Source organism: Nelumbo nucifera, chromosome 8, assembly GCF_055504915.1.
Source record: "Nelumbo nucifera cultivar China Antique chromosome 8, China Antique-T2T, whole genome shotgun sequence".
Lineage (NCBI taxonomy): Eukaryota > Viridiplantae > Streptophyta > Magnoliopsida > Proteales > Nelumbonaceae > Nelumbo > Nelumbo nucifera.
This window is the reverse complement of record NC_142656.1, coordinates 37,136,265-37,152,611: the sequence shown is the minus strand read 5'-3', so window position 1 is coordinate 37,152,611 and position 16,347 is coordinate 37,136,265. Positions and strand designations below refer to the sequence as shown.

At 40.0% G+C, this 16,347-nt stretch overlaps 1 protein-coding gene across 1 annotated transcript; it reads left to right on the top strand.

Moving 5' to 3' along the window:
- The first annotated feature begins 4,461 nt into the window (after nucleotides 1–4,461).
- On the top strand, nucleotides 4,462–4,944 carry LOC148789876 (uncharacterized). The gene has a single exon (XM_088893797.1). The coding sequence runs from the start codon at nucleotides 4,462–4,464 to the stop codon at nucleotides 4,942–4,944; it is 483 nt and encodes a 160-aa protein (XP_088749923.1).
- The last annotated feature ends 11,403 nt before the right edge of the window (nucleotides 4,945–16,347 follow it).

Here is a 16,347-nt window from a genome sequence, read left to right as displayed (position 1 = left end):
AGAAGTTTTAATTATTTAATTTTCCCACTCCATTATATTATTCATTTGGTTGAGAGATTATTGTTTAGCTCCCTGCTGGATTCGACCTAGTACCACTTTTACTGCAAAAATTTTATTGTGGGACTAGCATTAATTTTGAGGGCTTCGACAACCCGTCAGAGGCTCCCCTTGCTCTCACAAAGACCTAATTAAATAACCACAAAACCCGCTTAGGCTTAGCCGTTTAACCTCTTTCCTTAGACACCAACCGCCGGTTATGGAAAGTAATTACAAGCTTCCCTAAAATTCAATACACTTTTGAACCAAATGTGAGGCTTCCTAAAGGATCTTGCTATCCAAATTTTAAATTAAGGTTTAGGGTGGATGCACATGAAGGGTGGTGATTTTTGGGCCATGGAAGGGTGATGAAATCCCTACCTTATCTTATTTAAGTTGGATTGCCCTAAAATGGATTAATAAAAAAAAACACAACAAACAAAATAAATGCAACTAATTACAATGCATGGACAATTATTTCTAATATGCAATTCAACAACTTAACATAAAATGAAATAACAAACTAATTCAGCAAAAGGAATAATTAAAAATGAAAAACCCTAACACATTAACAACTAATAATGATAATTTCAGCAATTAAATAATCCTATAAGATGCATGCTCTAAAACATCAAACCCTAAATGCTGGAATGCAAATGCCAAACATTTTAAAAAGATTAATTAATTTTTTTATTATTTTAATTTTTATAATTTTTTATTTTTTATTTTTTATTTGAAATTCAAAATTTGAAATTTAAATTTGAAATTTAAATTCAAATTCAAATTCGAATTAAAATTTAAATTCTGAATTCAAATTTGAAATTCAAACTCAAATTCGAAAACTTGAATAATTTCCTATTAACAATTAATTATTCAATTAAATAACTAATTAAAGGGCAATTAAATAAAGCAACCAAGAATTATAGCAAACAGAAAATAAAAGGTGATGAGACTAAAAAGTACTCTATTTTTATCCCCAAATATTCACTCTTTTCCACTAATTTAGCACTTAATTGGACTCATTACTCTTGTATTTTAATTCAGGCCAAGCAAGAAGGAAATTGGAAGAAAACAAGGCAATTCAGATGATTTTGCATAGTTTCAGCACCATTCAGTAATCTGGGAATAACTCTCAATTCTGGAATTTGATTTGGATAATTCAAGAGGTAACAGAAAGATGAAAGAAAGACCCACAACTTTTATGTTTTGGGTTTTGACAGATTCGGTCCGCATCGAATATGAAACCGGGCCCGAAGTCGGAGCAAGTTCACAGCCAAACCCATTTCATAGCTGAAGCCCAATTTGCAGAAGAGCCTTGTAGCAGCCCAAGATATAAAAGCAGCCCAACTCGAATTCAAGAGCCTAGAGTCCCAATTGCGAATGTAACCTCTAGGAAGAGAGTCTTATTAGATTTAAATTTTGAATGTAATCCTATAAAAATAAGAAGATTGGATTAGATCACTAGATAAGAGATAGGATAGGATTAGTTCAAAACAGATCAGGACTTGAAGTTAATCTCCTAGGCATCCCTCAATCAGTCCAGCAATCAAGCTTCAAGCAACTCAAGCTACCAAGAAGATCAGTTCGGCTTACTGAGAAGCAAAGCCTGAAGGGTTCGAAAATCATGAGCAGTTAAGCCTTTTCTTTCCTAGTTCAAGGGGGGAGGTTTGATTGTGTCATCGTGAGGTTCTGTATTTAACTCAAGTTTCTTGCTTTTTAATTCAAGTATTCATTGGTTCTTGTGCATATTCTCATTGGATGTTAATGTTAATTAGTCTGACAAATTAATTAATGTTGATTTTCCTACTGCTATCCATGGTTCGGTGATTCGTAATTGTCACGAATAGTGGTACAAGTAGCAAATAGGTTAATATCTTCCTGGGTCAATTGTTCATGACAGACTTTGACCAATGTATTGACATGTTTTAACCTAAAAGGGAATCAATGGAACAAGATTCGATAATTGCAGCTATCTCAATTATTGTTATTTTGGTTTAACTATTTTCACAAAGCTTAATGTTATCTCTAATTGATATGGAACGCTATCGTACCCAGTTGATTAGTGATAAGTGTTGATCGAATGCTGGGTTTGGTCAGCTGATTTAGAAAAACACAAGGTTTATTATGGCTATCCTAATAAATCTAAGGTTAAATGCTTGAATTGCTAGACTACTGAAGTCTACCTATGATCGATGGCCAATTGACAAACCCGAACCCTTGAATCAGAATTCGGTAAGACTGATTTCTCTTGTTTGATATTGCTATTGCTTTCTTGTTCTTTTATAATTTTTAATTATTTAATTTTCCCACTCTATTATATTGCGCATTCAGCTAAGAAATTATTCCCTAGCTCCCTATGGGATTCAACCTAGTACCACTATTACTACGAAAATTTTATTGTGGGACTAGCATTAATTTTGAGGGCTTCGACAACCCGTCAAAATTTTGGCACTGTTGCCGGGGAGCTACTTTATTTTCTTAGCTTGTTACCATCTATTTGTGTTAACCTTCTTTGTTTTATGACTCGTGCTTCTCAACAAGGTGAACTAGATTACAACCCCGAAATTGAGAAGACTAACCGTCGTTTAAGGAAGGAGGCAAAGCAAAGGAAGTGCATTGAAGTAAAATTTGGTGCATTGAAGCAAAGGAAGTGCCTTTCGGTCTGTGTAACGCTCCAGGCACTTTTCAAAGATGCATGATAAGTATATTTTCTGATTTTATTGAGAAGTGCATTGAAGTGTTCATGGACGATTTTACTGTTTATGGTGATTCGTTTGATGACTGCTTAAGTAATTTAAGTAAAATTCTGAATCGATGTGTAGAGACAAATCTTGTTTTGAATTATGAGAAATGCGACTTTATGGTAAAGGAAGGCATTGTGTTGGGACATGTTATTTCGGCTAGAGGAATAGAGGTTGACAAGGACAAGATTGATCTAATTGTGAGCTTACCTTACCCTACCAATGTTAGGGAAGTTCGTTCCTTTCTTGGACATGCAGGTTTCTATCATAGGTTTATTAGAGACTTTTCAAAAATCACCCTGCCATTGTCCAATTTGCTTCAGAAGGATGTGCCTTTCGATTTTGGAGATGAGTGCAAGGAAGCCTTTGACAAGCTCAAGAAACTATTAACAATTGCACCCATTATTCAACCACCTGATTGGAACTTGCCCTTTGAGATCATGAGCGATGCAAGCAACTATGCGGTAGGGGCTGTTTTAGGTCAACAAGTTGATGGGAGGAGCCACATCATCTACTATGTTTCAAAAACATTAAATGTTGCACAGTGCAACTACACAACCACTGAAAATGAGCTATTAGCAATTGTGTTTGCTTTAGATAAATTTTGATCATATTTGCTTGGCTCTAAAGTAATTGTATTTTCTGATCATGTAGCTTTGAAATACCTGCTAGCGAAAAAGGATTCAAAACCGAGGCTGATAAGGTGGATACTCTTGCTCCAAGAGTTTGATTTGGAGATTAAGGATCGAAAGGGAGCTGAAAACTCGGTGGCGGATCATCTAAGTAGGTTGGTAAAAGATGAGGGCTCCTCACCCATCTTTGAGTTGTTTCCTGATGAGCAATTGTTTCACATAAAAGGTATGGTCCCTTGGTATGCTGATATTGTGAGCTACATGGTTACCGGAAATTTGCCTAATTACCTTAGCAAGTCCATGAAGAATAAAATCAGGTATGAGGCAAAATATTATGTATGGGACAAACCCTATCTATGGAAATTCTGCTCTGATCAAGTAATTAGGAGGTGTGTCCCTGAGAATGAGCATATGTCGATTTTAAGCTTTTGTCATAATTATGCTTGTGGTGGTCATTTTGGGCCAAAGAGATCTGCTCGAAAGGTTTTAGATTGTGGGTTATATTGGGCAACCCTATTTAGAGATGCATACTTGTTTTGTAAAAATTGTGAAAGATGTCAACAAACAGTGCATTATCTCGCAGGAATGAAATGCCCCAAACCCCTATTCTTGTCTACAAAATCTTTGATGTTTGGGGTATTGATTTCATAGGACCATTTCCTCCCTCTTGTGGTTTTGTTTATATACTTTTGGCAGTTGACTTTGTCTCAAAATGGGTGGAAGCAAAGGCCACCAGGACTGATGATTCTAAGTGTGTTGTAGGGTTTATCAAATCTAACATTTTTAGTAGGTTTGTTATTCCTCGAGCCATCATAAGTGATCAAGTGACCCACTTTTGCAATAGAATCATTGAAGTCTTGCTGAGGAAGTATGGGGTGCATCACTGAATCGCCACTACTTATCACCCCTAGACAAACGGACAAACTTAAATTTCTAATAGAGAGGTCAAGTCCATTTTAGAGAAGACGGCGAATCCGGGAAGAATGGATTGGAGCCTACATATAGATGATGCACTCTGAGCATATCGAACTACATACAAAACACCAATAGGGATGTCCCCTTACAGGTTGATTTTTGGCAAATCTTGCCACTTGCCGGTCGAAATTGAACATAGAGCCTATTGGGCAATCAAACGCTGCAATATGAACATGGAAGAAGCTGGCAAGGCAAGGAAGCTACAATTGCAAGAGCTGGAAGAGTTGCGGTTAGAAGCATATGAGAATTCGAAAATCTACAAAGGGAAGACTAAATTGTTCCATGATAATTTACTTTTAAGAAAACAATTTATAATTGGACAAAAGGTTTTATTGTACAATTCTCGACTCCAACTCATGCCAGGTAAGTTGCGTTCTAGGTGGATCGGTCCATTTGTTGTTACTAATGTGTTTCCTTATGGTGCAGTAGAGATCAAAAGTCTCAATATAGGTAAGGTTTTCAAGGTGAATGGGCATCGGTTGAAGTTGATCCATGAGGATGCAAATGTCTCCTTTACGGTAGACATCTCGTTAGACCTTCCTCGTTATTCATCGAGTTAAAGAAGCAAAGGAGGACGTCGAGCATAACGACGTTAAACAATTATGCTTGTGGGAGGCAACCCATTGTGTTTAGTTAATTTTGTTATTTTGTTTCGATTTCTGTGTTTTGCAGCTGATTCTATATCTGAAGGAACCTAACAAGGCGTATAGGGAAGTTCCCTCAAATCCTTCTACTATATGCATAACCACATACATTGGGGACAATGTATACCTTAAGTGTGGGGGGATTAGGGAAATCTGGTGGAATTTGGGATAACCCTAGCATGCTTCGATCATCACTTCTTGACCTTGCCTTTTGAAATTTCTGCTCCCTAGAGACTTATCCTTGAATGATTTCGACTTATCAGGAATCATGTGCTTAGGCTGAATAGATAGAATAGGATGCAAGCATGACTAAGTGAATTTTTTTTGGCTGCATATGGTACCTCGTTATTTTAATCAATCAATAGGGAAGATGCATATAAAGTTATCCACATGAGGATTTGATTAATTTTCACATAAATATCTGTCAAACAAGGTTTGATTATTCTAGAACTTGTTGTGTTAGGCATATTGAGACCACGATCAATGAGTTCATGGATCAGATAGTGAGACCCGTTGTGCAAAAAATAAAAAAATAAAATAATAATAATAATAATAATAATAATAATAATAATAATAATAAAATCGTGACTAATGTGAGATGGAGCATAAAATGCACTCACATCTAGAAACGAAAGCAAGGGTGAGATGGAGCATAAAATGCAGTCACCCTAGAACCCCAACCCCATTCTCACCTTCAGACCCTTGGAATTCATACTAAGTGGTGGAGATGTGATGCATAGCAAGCTTATGGTAATAACATACCTTGTTTTGACCTATGAAACAAAGAAAGTTAATTGAATCTGGCTGCATTGGATTGTTAAAACGATGGGTGCATGTTCAGTCCAAGAATATTCAGCCGGTAGAAGGCTTGTTTCCTTTGTTGTCGATTTAACTTGGGACCATGAGGAATGGTGATTTGAGATCACTCTTGGACAAGTAAAATGGGAGAAAGAAATGAAAATGGGAAGATTACCAAGTCCGAACTGATGCATGCAATGGATCAGGCCTTATGTTGAGAGAAAGAGAGATTAAAAATCAGTAGGTAGTTTCTTTTGTTTTGCTTGAGTTTTGCCTTGCCCGAGGACGGGTAAAGTTTAAGTGTGGGAGGATTGATGAGACTAACAAGTACCCTATTTTTATCCCCAAATATTCACTCTTTTCCATTAATTTATCACTTCATTGGACTCATTACTCGGACAAGTAAAATGGGAGAAAGAAATGAAAATGGGAAGATTACCAAGTCCGAACCGATGCATGCAATGGATCAGGCCTTATGTTGAGAGAAAGAGAGATTAAAAATCAGTAGGTAGTTTCTTTTGTTTTGCTTGAGTTTTGCCTTGCCCGAGGACGGGTAAAGTTTAAGTGTGGGAGGATTTGATGAGACTAAAAAGTACCCTATTTTTATCCCCAAATATTCACTCTTTTCCATTAATTTATCACTTCATTGGACTCATTACTCTTGTATTTCGATTCAGGGCAAACAAGAAGGCAATTGGAAGAAAACAAGGCAATTCGGATGATTTTGCATAGTTTCGGCACCATTCAGTAATCTGGGAATAACTCTCAATTCTGAACTCCGACTTGGCAAATTCAAGAAGCATCAGAAAGAGGAAAGAAAATCCCACAACTTTTATGTTTTAGGTTTTGACAAATTCTGTCCGCATCGAATACGAAACCAGGCCCAAAGTCAGAGCAAGTTCGTAGTCAAGCCCATTTCACAGCTGAAGCCCAATTTGCAAAAGAGCCTTATAACAACCCAAGATATTAAAGCAGCCCAACTCCAATTCAAGAGCCTAGAGTCCCAATTGCAAATGCAACCTCAAGGAAGAGAGTCTTATTAGATTTAAATTTTGAATGTAATTCTATAAAGATAAGTAGATTGGATTAGATCACTAGATAAGAGATAGGATAGGATTTGTTCAAAACAGATCGAGACTTGAAGTTAATCTCCTAGAAGGAGTTGGAGAGAGACCTCCTCCTAAAGCTATATAAAGGGGGGAGTGTTAGACAGTTTTGTACCCTTAGTTTCAATCAGAATGATGTACTTTATGAGCTTATTGTAAATGAATAAAAGTACATATTTGATTCATGTTCCCTTGGTAGGTTTCTGTGTAATACCCTTAAACTGGACACTTAATGAGACTCGTGTTAGTTTAGAATGTTCACAGCCAGTGGGTCGGTCTAGGGAGACCTATCCTGACAAGGCTGACACTATGGTGCCACCAAGTCGGTTGGGGTGGCCTGTCTCAGCTGCTAGGGTGAGACTCTAGGCACATACAATGTAGGATTAATTGAATCTTTGAACTGGACCAGATTTCCAGTATTGCCCTGGACCTTGGAGATTGATGGGCAAAATTGAAAAGTTACACCCGACCCCTAGACTCGATTATGATACTGCACTACGTGTCAAATTGGGCTGTCTTTGATATACCAATTAGTGAGATCCTTAGCGGGCGTCAAAACCTGGGTATGTTGGGACAATCTGAGAATTCATCTAAGTGGGTGATCATAGTGACAGGATCAGCCCCTTTGTCGGACAAAGGTAATGATCGGGGATGCACTCTCACTGATGGAAACCAAGACTGCCGGCAACCGATTTCAATCGTTGAGATTTGTTTTTGCAAAATATATTTTATATGAGATAAAAAAGTATATATATTATGGTTTCTAAAATGTTTGCAAGAAGGTTTTAATTCCCGGGATCCATATAAGTAGAGAGTGCAACACTGTTCCTTGCAGCCGAGGGAGAGGTCCTCTCTTGTCGGGCAGTGTATGATCATTATGGGCTGAGAGGTTAAGTGTAAGACCGTTGAGGATAATACCTAAGGGGCTAATCTTGCATCTGCCCACAGTCCCTGGGTGTTACAAGGTGGCTTGGACCAGGGACCACTTAGGGTAATTGTTGGGCCCATAGAGCCCCTAAGATGAGTTTCGGGGGGTGCACTGTCCATAACAGTGTATTCGGCCAGGCCTTGTAACAAAGGCTGGGCTGAACCCATGTGGCTGATGTGTAGATCAATGTTTGGGCCCCACGCCATACAAGGAAGCCCAACCGGGCAGCAGTTAGGAAGGTTAAGTGAGCACATAAGCTTAATGGGCTTAAAGCCCATTTTGAACTGGGCTATTTTATTAGTTAATAATGGGGCAAATTCTGAGATGGATTAGCAGATAGGATAGGGTCTTGACCCTATCCACTCATAGAGTCCAGATCTAGAAACCTCCTAATGAGTTTAGGAGAAAGCTAATATAATCTGTAGATAATATAAGGGTTTATCCTTATCACCTAAAGAGAAGGCTGATCCAAATATGATTTGGATAAGCAGCTCCTAATTGGATTAGGAGCTGATCTTTTTAGGTTAACAAAAGAAAGAAGGGGGAGGTAGTTTTTAGTAGACACAGATTCAGATCCTCTTGAGTGCTGAATTCTGCACCTTGCGAATACTCTCTTGCCGCCTCCTTACTGCTGCCGCCATTACCTTCAATTCGATCTCCAGTACTTGGGAGAAATCAAGATTTGATCTTGATACCAATCTTTTGGGAAAAGATTGATTGGAGCTGTTCTCACAAGCCATCCAGTTGATTCTTGCGAAGGGTCAAGTTCTTTTGGAAGAACATTGCTGATTCTGCTCCATCCTGCACTGCGCCATCTTCAGTGGGAGCAGATTTTGGATCCTTCCTTGGGTGTGAACACCTCCATTGGGAGATACTATTTCTCCGTATCAGGTGCATCCTCCCTCCTACTCCTTTTGGTTTAGATCTGGTTTGGATCATGGTTCAAGATTGATATATGCCATGCTGTGCACTCATCCTGACATTGCTCATGCAGTGAGTGTAGTAAGCAGATTTCAAGCCAACACAGGAAAGGAGCATTGGACTGCTGTGAAAAACATACTTAAGTACCTTCGAAGGACAAAAGAGTTTTGTCTAGTATTCGACGGTAGCTCACTACAGATCCAAGGGTATACAGATGCCGATTTCCAATCAGATCCAGATGATAGAAAGTCTACATCTAGATATGTTTTCATGATAGGATCGTGTGCTATTTGCTGGAAAAGCAACAGACAGGGGTCCACTGCAGACTCCACAACCGAGGCCGAGTACATTGCCGCAAGTGAGGCTGCCAAAGAAGCCATGTGGATGAAGAAGTTCGTTCACGAGTTGGGAGTAGTTCCGTCCAGCACATCACCCATCCCATTGTTGTGTGATAATAATGGAGCCATTGCTCATGCTAAGGAGCCACGAGCCCACTCGAAGTCGAAGCACATCGAGAGGAAGTACCACGTATTGCAAGAGATTGTTGGTAGAGGGGACGTCTTGATTTAGAAGGTAGCGCCAGTGGAAAATGTTGCAGACCCATTGACAAAGCCACTTTCACAGAAAGTGTTTGAGAAACACGTGGAAAGCATGGAAATCCGGCTAGTACCTGGTTGGACCTAAGTGCAAGTGGGAGCTGTTAAACAATTTTGTATGCCCTTAGCTTCAATCAGAATGATGTACTTTATGAGTTTATTGTAAATGAATAAGATGCATATTAGATTCGTATGGACGCCCAAAGATTGCGGAATAAGGGGGCGAATTTCAAAAATTTTTCACTCCCTTCAACTGGGAATCGCATTCCCTATTTTAGAAAATCATATTTTCAAGGATCATTCTTGAACCATAAGCTGAACCTGATCTGAACAAAAAGGAGTAGGAGAGAATTATACCTGATACGGAGAAATAGTATCTCCCAATGAAGGTGTTCACGCCCAAGGAAGGATCCAAAATCTGCTTCCATTGATGATGGCACAGTGCAGGATGGAGCAGAATCAGCAATGTTCTTCCAAAAGAACTTGACCCTTCGCAAAAATTAACTAAATGGCTTGTGAGTACAGCTCCAATCAATCTTTTCCCAAAATATTGGTGTCAAGATCAGATCTTGATTTCTCCCAAGAACTGGAGATCGAACTGAAGGTAATGGTGGCGGTAGTAAGGAGGCGGCAAGAGAGTATTCACAGGGTGTAGAATTCTCTCTTCTAGTGACTTCAGCACTCAAGAGGATCTCAATCTGTGTATTCTAAAAGCTGCCACCCCCTTCTTTTCTTTGTTAACCTAAAAAGATCAGATCCTAACCCAATTAGGAGCTGCTTATCCAAATCATATTTGGATCAGCCTTTTCTTTAGGTGATAAGGATAAACCCTTATCTTATTTGAAGATTAGATCAGCTTTCTCCTAATCTCATTAGGAGGTTTCTAGATCTGAATGTGATTCAGATCTGGACTCTCTGAGTGGATAGGGTCAAGACCCTATCCTATCTGCTAAACCATCTCAGAATTCGCCCCATATTTGACTAATTAAATAGCCCAGTTCGAAATGGGCTTTAAGCCCATTAAACTTATGTGCTCACTTAACCTTCCTAACTGCTGCCCAGTTGGGCTTCTTTGTATGGCGTGGGACCCAAACATTGATCTACACATCAGCCACATGGGTTCAGCCCAGCCTTTGTTAAAAGGCCTGGCCGAATACACTATTATGGACAGTGCACCCCCTGAAACCCATCTTATGGGCACAATGGGCCCAACACTTACCCTAAGTGGTCCCTGGGCCAAGCCACCTTGTAACACCCAGGGACTGTGGGCAGATGCAAGATTAGCCCATCTGGTATTATCCTCAATGGTCTTAAACTTAACCTCTCAGCCCATAATGATCATACACTGCCCGACAAGAGAGGACCTCTCCCTCGGCTGCAAGGAACAGTGTTGCACTCTCTACTTATATGGATCCCGGTAATTAAAACCTTTTGCAAACATTTATAAACCATAATATATATACTTTTATATCTCATATAAAATATACTTTGCAAAACAAATCTGAACGGTTGAAATTGGTTGCCGGCAATCTTGGTTTCCATCAGTAAGAGTGCATCCCCGATCATTACCTTTGTCCGACAAAGGGGCTGATCCTGTCACTATGATCACCCACTTAGATGAATTCTCAGACTGTCCCAACATACCCATGTTTTGACCCCCGCTAAGGATCTCACTGATTGGTACATCAAAGACAGCCCAATCCGACACCTAGTGCATTATCATAATTGAATCTAGGGGTCGGGTGTAACTTTCCAGTTTTGCCTATCAATCTCCAAGGTCCAGGGCAATACTGGAAATCTGGTCCAGTTCAATGATTCAATTAATCCTACACTGTATGTGCCTAGGGTCTCACCCTGGCAGCTGAGACAGGCCACCCCAACCGACTTGGTGGCACCACAGTGTCAGCCTTGTCAGGATAGGTCTCCCCAGACCGACCCACAGGCTGTGAACATTCTAAACTAACACGAGTCTCAATAAGTGTCCAGTTTAGGGGTATTACATAGAAACATACCATGGAAACATGAATCAAATATGTACTTTTATTCATTTACAATATACTCATAATATACATCATTCTGATTGATGCTAAGGGCATACAAAACTGTCCAACAGCTCCCACTTGCACTTACGTTCAATCAGGTACAAGCTGGAGTCCCATGCTTTCCACGTGCTTCTGAAACACTTTCTGTGATAGTGGCTTCGTCAATGGGACTGCTACAGTTTCCGCAGACGCTACCTTCTGAATCAGGACATCCCCTCTACTAATAATCTCCCGCAGTACGTGATACTTCCTCTCGATGTGCTTCGACTTCGAGTGGGCTCGTGGCTCCTTAGCCTGAGCAATGGCTCCATTGTGTCACACAACAACAGGATCGGTGATGTGCTGGACGGAACTACTCCCAACTCGTGAATGAACTTCTTCATCCACACGGCTTCTTTGGCAGCCTCACTTGCAGAAATGTACTTGGCCTCGGTCGTGGAGTCTGTAGTGGACCCCTGTTTGCTGCTTTTCCAGCAAACAGCACACGTTCCAATCGTGAAAACATATCAAGATGTAGATTTTCTATCATCTGGATACGACTGGAAATCGACATCTGTATACCCTTGGATCTGTAGTGAGCTACCGTCGAAAACTAGACAAAACTCTTTTGTCCTTCGAAGGTACTTAAGTATATTTTTCACAGTAGTCCAATGCTCCTGCCCTGGGTTGGCCTGAAATCTTCTTACTACACTCACTGCCTAAGCTATGTCAGGACAAGTGCACATCATGACATACATGATGCTCCCTATGGCAGAGGCATAGGGAACGTCTTTCATGCCATCAATCTCCTCAGAAGTCTTGGGAGACATCTTCTTGTCGAGAGTGACTCCGTGCCTAAGAGGAACATTTCTTTTCTTGGAGTTTTCCTTGCTGTATCTTTTGACTATTTTATCGATGTAAGCAGATTGGGATAATCCTATTATCCACATCGATCTATCTCTATAGAGTCGAAGACCCAGTATATAGGAGGCTTCTCCAAGATCTTTCATGGAGAATTGCTGTAATAGCCATATTTTCACCGTAGTTTACATTCCTACATCATTGCCAATGAGTAGAAAGTCATCTACATACTGAACCAAGAAGGTAACCTTATCTCCACTGTACTTCCCGTAGACACAGGGTTCATCTGGATTCTGCTCGAAGTCAAATGATTTGACAGCAGAGTCAAAACGAATGTTCCAACTTCTAGAAGCTTGCTTAAGTCCATAGATGGATCTGTTAAGTTTACATACCATGTTTTCCTGACCTGCAGCAATGAAGCCTTGCGGCTGCTGCATATAGATATCTTCTGTTAGATCTCCATTCAGGAATGCAGTTTTGACATCCATCTGCCAAATCTCATAATCATGGTATGTTGCTACAGCTAACAGGATCATAATGGATTTAAGCATGTCCGCAGGTGAAAATGTTTCCTCATAATCGATGCCCTCTTTTTGAGTGTACCCTTTCGCCCCTAGATGAGCTTTGAAGGTCTCAACCCTACCATCGGGGCCCTTCTTCCTCATGTAAATCCATTTGCAACCAATCAAAGCCCCTAGACGAGCTTTGATTTAAGGTCTCAACCCTACATCATGTTCCCTTGGTATGTTTCTGTGTAATACCCTTAAACTGGACACTTAATGAGACTCGTGTTAGTTTAGAATGTTCACAGCCAATGGGTCGGTCTGGGGAGACCTATCCTAAGGCTGACACTGTGGTGCCACCAAGTCGGTTGGGGTGGCCTGTCTCAGCTGCCAGGGTGAGACCCTAGGCACATATAGTGTAGGATTAATTGAATCTTTGAACTGGACCAGATTTCTAGTATTGCCTTGGACCAGATTTCTAGTATTGCCCTCAGGGGGTGCATTGTCCATAACAGTGTATTCAGCTAGGCCTTGTAACAAAGGCTGGGCTGAACCCATGTGGCTGATGTGTAGATCAATGTTTGGGTCCCACGCCATACAAGATTTGATCTCCAGTTCTTGGGAGAAATCAAGATTTGATCTTGGTACCAATCTTTTGGGAAAAGATTGATTGGAGCTATTCTCACAAGCCATCTAGTTGATTCTTGTGAAGGGTCAAGTTCTTTTGGAAGAACATTGCTGATTCTGCTCCATCTTGCACTGCGCCATTTTCAGTGCGAGCAGAATTTTGGATCCTTCCTTGGGTGTGAACACCTCCATTGGGAGATACTATTTCTCCGTATCAAGTACATCCTCCCTCCTACACTTTTTGGTTCAGATCTGGTTTGGTTCATGGTTCAAGATTGATCCTTGAAAAATATGTTTTTCTAAATAGGGAATGCAATTCCTAGTTGAAGGGAGAGAAAAACTTTTGAAATTCGCCCCCTTATTCTGCAAGATCTGGGTGTCCATACGATGGATCTCTCATCCCTTCAGGGAGCGGACCAGCTTTAGGCATCCCTCAATCAGTCCAACAATCAAGCATTAAGCAACTCAAGCTACCAAGAAGATCAATTCGGCCTACTAAAAAGCAAAGCCTGGAGGATTCGAAAATCATGAGCAGCTAAGCCTTTTTCTTTTCTGGTTCAAGGGGGGAGGATCGATTGTGTCATCGTGAGGTTCTGTATTTAACTCAAGTTTCTTGCTTTTTAATTCAACTATCCATTGGTTCTTGTGCATATTCTCATTGGATGTTAATGTTAATTAGTTTGACAAATTAATTAATGTTGATTTTCCTACTGCTATCCATGGTTCGGTGATCCATAATTGTCCCGAATAGTGTTTCAAGTGGCAATTAGGTTAATATCTTTCTGGGTCATTTGTTCGATAATTGCAACTATCTCAATTATTGTTATTTTGGTTTAACTATTTTCACTAAGCTTAATGCTATCACTAATTGATATGGAACGCTATCGTACCCAGTTGATTAGTGATAAGTATTGATCGAATGCTGGGTTTGGTCAGCTGATTTAAGAAAACACATGGTTTATTATGGCTATCCTAATAAATCTAAGGTTAAATGCTTAAATTGCAAGACTGCCGAAGTCTACCTATGATCGGTGGCCAATTAACAAACCTGAACCCTTGAATCAGAATTTGGTAAGACTGATTTCTCTTGTTTGATATTGCTATTGCTTTCTTATTATTTTAGAATTTTTAATTATTTAATTTTCCCACTCTATTATATTGCGCATTCGGCTAAGAAATTATTCCCTAGCTCCCTGTGGGATTCGACCTAGTACCACTATTACTACAAAAATTTGATTGTGGGACTAGCATTAATTTTGAGGGCTTCGACAACCCATCAAAAGGATTAATTATGCTAAAAAATTAACAACTACAAAAATAAATTCTAACATGAAAAATCTATTGGACAGTTTGGGGAGATTTATCCTGCCAAGGCTGACACTGGTGTGCTGCCAACTGTTGGGGTGCCTTGTCTCAGCCGCTAGGGTGAGATACAAGGCACACGCAGTGTAGAATTACTTGAACCCTTGAACCAGACCAGATTTCTAGTATTGCCCTGGACCTTGGAGATTGATGGGCAAAACTGGAAAGTTACACCTGACCCCAAGACCCCATTATGGTACTGCACTAGGTGTCGGATTGGGCTGTCTTTGATATGCCAATCAGTGAGATCCTTAGCAGGGGTCAAAACCTGGGTATGTTGGGACAGTCTGAGATTTCATCTGAGTGGGTGATCATAGTGACGGAATCAGCCCCTTTGTCGGACAAAGGTAATGATCGGGGATGCACACTCTCTGATGGAAGCCAAACTGCCAGCAATTGGTTTCAATCATTGGAATTTTGTTTTGCAAAATTTATATATATGATATATATCTAAGTATAGTTTCAAAATATTTGCAAATGGTTTTAATTCCCGGGATCCATGTGAGTAGAGAGTGCAGCACTATTCCTTGCAGCCAAGGGAGAGGTCCTCTCTTGTCGGGCAGTGCTTGATCATTATGGGCAGAGTGGTTAAGTGTAAGCCATTTGGGATAATACCTGATGGGCTAATCTTGCACCTGCCCACAGTCCCTGGGTTTTTATAAGATGGCTTGGCCCAGGGACCACTTAGTGTACGTGTTGATCCCATAGGGACCATGTGATGGGCTTAGGGGGTTCACTGGCCTCTCTAGTGAATTCGGCTAATCCTTGTAACAGAGGCTGGGCCGAACCCATGTGGCTGGTGTGTAGATCAATGCTTGGGTCCCAAGCCATACAAAGAAGCCCAACTGGGCAGTAGTTTGGAAGACTATTGAGCACTTGATTCTTATTGAGCCTAATGCCCATTTCGAACTGGGCTGATTTGATCAGTCATTAATAAGGGGCAGATCTGAGATTAGGATGAGCACAAAAGCTTATCTAATCTGTAGATAAGATTAAGAGTCCTAATCCAAATACAAATTTGGATAAGGGCAACTCCAGATATGATTAGGAGGTTTTCTTAATCATTAAGGAACTAGAGGAAACCCTAATTCGAATTACAAGAATCGAACCCTAGGGATTTCGTAGAACACATCTGCAGCATTGAGATTGGATCTCAGTAACCCTAGAGAAGAAAAAAGCAGTTCACCATCTTCTTCCCTAGCCTTCTCCTTCAGCAGCCGCCACCATCTGCTGCAGTTTGATTTCTTGTTGAGGGCGATTGATCTGAAATTAATTTTGTTTAAATTTGAAATTTATTTAGAATTGTTCTTGATTTAGTTTTTGATTTAATGGACTGTTCGTACCTGGAGATCAAAATGCAGATTTGGTGCAGATTGTCTGCACATTCTCCTTTTGTAATTTCTATTTAATTCGGTCTGTAAAATCATTTTTTTTTTATTTTTCTAGACTGAATGTATAGGATTCAATCAAGGATGTAATTAATTAATAGAAATAGGATTTTTGTTTTATTTTATTTTCTTGATTGAAGAAGACGGCGGAGCTGGAGATTTGCAAATGGAGGAATCGCATTCTGCGTTTTGTAGTTTATGAAACTGC